At 40.4% G+C, this 5304-nt stretch overlaps 1 protein-coding gene and 1 pseudogene across 1 annotated transcript; both read left to right on the forward strand.

Annotated features, from left to right (window-relative positions):
* The first annotated feature begins 2128 nt into the window (after positions 1 to 2128).
* LOC148300264 (intraflagellar transport protein 140 homolog) lies at positions 2129 to 3129 on the forward strand. The gene is given in 1 exon segment (XM_088275041.1): positions 2129 to 3129. A coding segment is annotated over 1 exon segment (576 nt). The 5' UTR covers positions 2129 to 2381; the 3' UTR covers positions 2958 to 3129.
* On the forward strand, positions 3126 to 4382 carry LOC148300265 (intraflagellar transport protein 140 homolog; annotated as a pseudogene).
* The last annotated feature ends 922 nt before the right edge of the window (positions 4383 to 5304 follow it).

The raw sequence follows: 5304 nt of genomic DNA on the forward strand, positions 1-5304 counted from the left end.
GATGGATTATATTATATGTTGACCAATATAGCTGCCTTATTATATTGCAATTTAATCGATTAATTAATTAATTCTCAATTTAATTCATCTATTATTATCCATTTATTATCCATTTATTATTCATTTATCCATTTATTATCACTGTCTTAATTCTTATTAGTATGCATATATGTTATATATTTTATGTGTATGCATTGATCTATGTAACTTAAATATGTAAAGTAATTTGATTAGGTGTTTGAATTTTGTATTTAAATAAGTATGAGCTTTTTCTCGAAGACTGAAATCAGTGAGCTCAAGCGCAACAATTAAAAGATCATCCGAATTGCTGTCTCCAATGTGCCAATAAATCCCACTATTGCGATTACCACCTCCAACAAAATCCACCTCTACAATGAAAGTGGGGAGAAGCATCAATATGAGCTCTCAAGGGCTATTACCCCCACTGCAGTCTAGTGGCACCCTTTTAACCCTTTGCTAGCCATTGGATGGGACAATGGTAATCCAGTAATCATAGTTTAGGCCGAATTACCATTTGGAACGAAGACACCAAAGCTCCAAAATAATAAGGGAAACCCCATTACGATCCTATCATGATGATTAAATGGAATCCATCCGGGAGCAGGATGGTCACCAGCGATCTCACAGGCACCATCGGAGTTTGGAGGGGCATCAGCTTATTGGCTGTCTACCAAAAGTAGTGGGCCATCACTCACTGCGTGTTCAGCGATTTGAAACTTGATGCGATCAAGGGGAATTTGGGGAACTTATTCCTGTTTGCTGGAAGGTCCGGCACAGTCTGCTTGGCCAACGATATGAACATGTGCTCGGATGTGTGCAGAGTGGGGGGGACTATAAAAGCGCTGATGTTCTATGAAAAGTAAGGCTCGGCCATTGTGATCACCTCAAACCTTCTCCTGGTGCAATTCAAGATCAATTTCACATAGAAGTCTGTGCCCTAAAAGAAAGTGAAACTGGCCATATCCGGAGAGCCTGAAAATCTCAACTCCATCTGGATTGGAGAGAGCCTTCTCTCAACATGCTCCAATGAAAACATGATCCGATTCTGGCACTTAGACCAGGATGAAAATTACAACTTAACCGTGTTCGATGTCTTGGCGGGAGATAACTAGAACATGAACTTGGGCATGGATAAGATATCCACAATGGTCTATGATGCCAAAGGGAGATCTCTCGTCGCAGGCACGAAGGAAGGTCGATTGATGTTTTGGAAAAATATGGCATTGGGGACAGACTCTCCCGTCGACAAAGACCAATGGTCTCCACAGCCCTACCTGCACCTAGGTAAACAAATCCAAATCCTCACGGTTGGCAAAAATAACGGCGTCATCGTATGCAAGCAAATTGACGGGGAGGTGATCATAGTCAGCTAAACTAAAATTACAGGCAAGATATCCGGAAACTATAGCTTACTTCTCAAAAGCAGCGACACTATTGAACTCAAATATGAAGATAATCGCGAAAAGATCATAGAGAAATACAGTACCGGAGGCCACATCAAAGGCGTCGATTTGTATGGCGAAAACATGCTCTACTGGAATAGCAAAAGTATAGAAATCATCAGCATCACCAAGGAAGATAATCTGGTTCTCAAAACCATAGCTACTATTCAGCAAAAACCGATAAAGTGCCTGTTCCTCAATCGCGATACAATTGTCATCACAACTGATTTTGGGTTCAGCATTTTGAATATTAATGGAACTGTCAAGCAAAATTTAAGTTTCCCCGAAAGCGAAGGCAAGGTTGTCGATATCGATATGCTCGGTCCTTATATGGTGCTATGGACACAGTCCTCTTACATTCGCCTGTTTTCTATCGGAGCCGAAATCAAACAAATCGGACAGTCTCGGAGGTTCGAAAATTCAAAAGGCCTCATTGGTCACATCAAGACATGCTCAATTAACTCAACTGGCAAAAAGGTTGGGATCATTTCAGCTTCGACCTCGAGCTCAGGCAGCACCGTCAGCAACGCCTTCCATATCTACGATACTGACATCGACACTTTCATCATGCATGATTTCGCAGGAGAAAAGATACCAGTTGCCCTATTCTGGGATAAAAAAGAGCCGAGATACTTCGGAATCCAAGTCTAAGTCACCAAATCTTCCATTCTAAAGCCAGATGATGAAGCCAAGGAAGAAGAGGCCGACGAAAATACTGACAAGGAGAGTCAGGAAAGCGAAGAAAACAAATCGAGCAGCACTGCCCGATAATTCTTAACATTCTTCTACACCACCGAAACTGGCATCAGATATCAAGATAAGTATCCCCTGAAATCGGGTGCCCTCGATATATTCGCCCTCAAAGTCCCGCACTTCTTCTCCACCCAAAGAGCCCGAGACGAATACTATATAAGCAAGATGGTGCTCCACGATTTCTACAAGATAAATGTGGAGGACGAAATCATCAAGAATTCTATTCTCAATTTTTCGTTTCATTTAACCTCTGGAAACTTAGACGAGGCCTACAAAAGTGTCAAAAACATCCAAAGCTCGTCGATTTGGTAAAAAATGGCGATAATGTGTGTCAAGAGCAAGAGGTTGGATGTCGCCGAAATTTGCATTGGAAACATGAAATTCGCACGAGGAGCAAGGAGTATACGGCAAGCTAAAAAGTAGCCCGAAATTCAGTCTCAGTTAGCTATGGTTGCTCTACAGCTTGGCATGATCGAGGAGGCCAAGATGTTTTATGAGTAGAGTGGGAGGTATGATTTGCTGAGTAAGGTCTGCCAGGCAAACGGGGAGATTGATAAAGCCATTGAAATATCGGAAAAGTACGACAGAGTAAATCTAAAGAATACCTACTTCAACGCTGCCAAGTTCTACGAGGCTCAAGGGAAGCTGGATCTGGCGATTGAATATTTTGAAAAATCAAACACCTACATCAAATAGATTCCAAGGATGATGCTGGATGCGCACAAGATTCGTGAACTATAAACCTATATCGAAGCCAAGAAATAAAAGACATTATACACTTGGCTTGGACAGTACAAAGAATCAATCGGGAAGATCGAAGAGGCAACCAAGTACTACGAGCTCGGTGAGTCAACATCCAATCTTGTTAGGCTTTACTTATCTCAGGATTAGTTGCAATAGTCAATCAAAATTTGCAACTCTGACAGCGAACCTCAAGCCTGCTTCCTCCTCGCCAGATATTTAGAGAAAAATAACAAGCTCAGCGAGGCCATTCATTTTTATGCGAAGGCACAGTATTATTCCCAGGCTGTTAAAATTGCAATCAATAATGAACTCGACGGTGAAATAATCAGTCTCAGTATGGCCAGTTCCAAGGAAGTTTCATTTCGGTCTGCAACATATTTCGAAAGGAAAGGTCTAGCATAAAAAGCAATCAGGCTCTACAAAAAGGCAGGGGCGCTCAAAAAAGCCAACACCCTCGCAGAAAAGCATGGCTTCACTTAACTAATTTCAAACGAAGTAGCTGAAGAAGAATCAGGTGATGAGTAAGATCTAATTGGAGGTGGTGATAAACAAGCCATAAATGCGAGAGTAACTCAGCTGCTTGAAGCAGGGAAGTATGAAAGGGCTGTTCCTCTGCTCATTAGCATCAAGCAATACGATAAGGCATTGGATTTATGCATTCAGCACAATGTCCCAATCCACGAGGATTTAGTTAAAAAAATGCTTCCTGAAGATGAGCCCAACAGTGCGATTGAAAAATCAAAACGGAACTAATTAATGAAAACGATTGCCGAAAAATGCCGCAAGCAGGGAAGCTTTGAACTCGCTTCAAATTTATACGTGAAGCTGGGAGATAAAGAAAAAGCATTAAAGTGCCTAATTTAATTAGGGGATTCTAATCAAGTAATTATGTTTGCAAATAATGCGAGAGCCCCTCAAATGTGGATTCTTGCTGCTAATTTTTTGCAGACTGCAGACTGGCACCAAAATCCATAACTGATGAAAAATATCATCTCGTTTTACAGCAAAGCCAAGGCCTATGAAAATCTGGCAGGATTTTTCGAAGCCTGCGCCAATGTCGAAATCGATGAATACAGAGACTATGACAAGGCAGCAGCTGCCTTGAAAGAAGCTCTCAAGCATATATCAAAATCATCAGCAATGGACAGAGAAGCCAGAGTTGCAAGTTTAAACCACAAAAAGAAAATGATCGACAAGTTCCTTGAACTCAAAGACAAAGCATAAATTGACCCTAAATAGATGGTCAAAGAATACTTAGAGATGCTCTCATAGCATGATATCGAGCAAGCAGTCCGAAGGGGCGATATTTACGCGATTGTCATCGAATATCACTTCGAAATGCAAGAATATAATAAGTGTTTGGATTATTTAAAAAGAATGAAAGAAACAGGGATCCTCATCACGCCCTACATCGACAAATAAATCGTAACCTTTAGATAATATAGATCGAAACTGTTTATAAATAGCTGGGGATCTCGAGTAAGCCCAAACGTGAAAATTAAGTTGAAGAGGAAGTCATTGAAGATCTATCCTGATCAATAGTTATCAATTCCTATAAATAAATAACTATAATCTGGCTATACTCACATCTCATATTATTGCGTGTTCCGTATGTCATCGCATGTCCCCCTTATATCATCGCATGTCCCCCTTATATCATCGCATGTCTCTGAATGTCTCTGTATGTCTCTGAATGCCATTGTATGTCACCGCTGTCTCTACATATCTCTACATGTCACTGCATGTCTTATCACTCATACTCTATCATTTCATATCTTTATTATTCTTATTTTTGCAGATAAAATGTACATGTGAAGCCGAGTTTAGTCTTTAAAAGTCTTTTGCCAATATAAAAGATTTAATTATTCTCTGATTTATCAGCAGAAGTAAAAAGGGTTGATAATATTTATTGAAGGAGTGACCTGCTTATGAGCATGACTTTTTTTAAGACCATCTACTTTGACCCAAATTGGTCAAAGAAGATTGCACCTGCCTTAGCTGAGATGCTGGATGCAAAGTTAACGTCTAAAGAAATCATCTAGAGGTTGATTTATTTCAATCGTATAACAAGCGTCAAGAGATCTCACCCCAGCCACAATCAGCGAGTGTTTGAGATGCAAGTCTTGTTCAAAAACTTTAGGGATGACTTGCCTACTCTTTACAGGAACATTGCCAATGAAGTCATGAACTTCGAAAAGTATGAGAAGCTAAAAATCCCTTTTCTCTACTCCCAAAGGCAGGAGAGTTACACCTTCAAGAAGTGCTAGGTTGTGTATCTTTTATGCCTAATGGCTCTTATGCTGGTCCCCTCTCAAGAGTATGAGTATGACTACAAAAAATAGCC

The sequence above is a fragment of the Brachycentrus maculatus genome, unplaced genomic scaffold (assembly GCF_059751285.1).
Source record: "Brachycentrus maculatus isolate JH-2025_06_01 unplaced genomic scaffold, ASM5975128v1 h1tg000761l, whole genome shotgun sequence".
Classification (NCBI taxonomy): domain Eukaryota; kingdom Metazoa; phylum Arthropoda; class Insecta; order Trichoptera; family Brachycentridae; genus Brachycentrus; species Brachycentrus maculatus.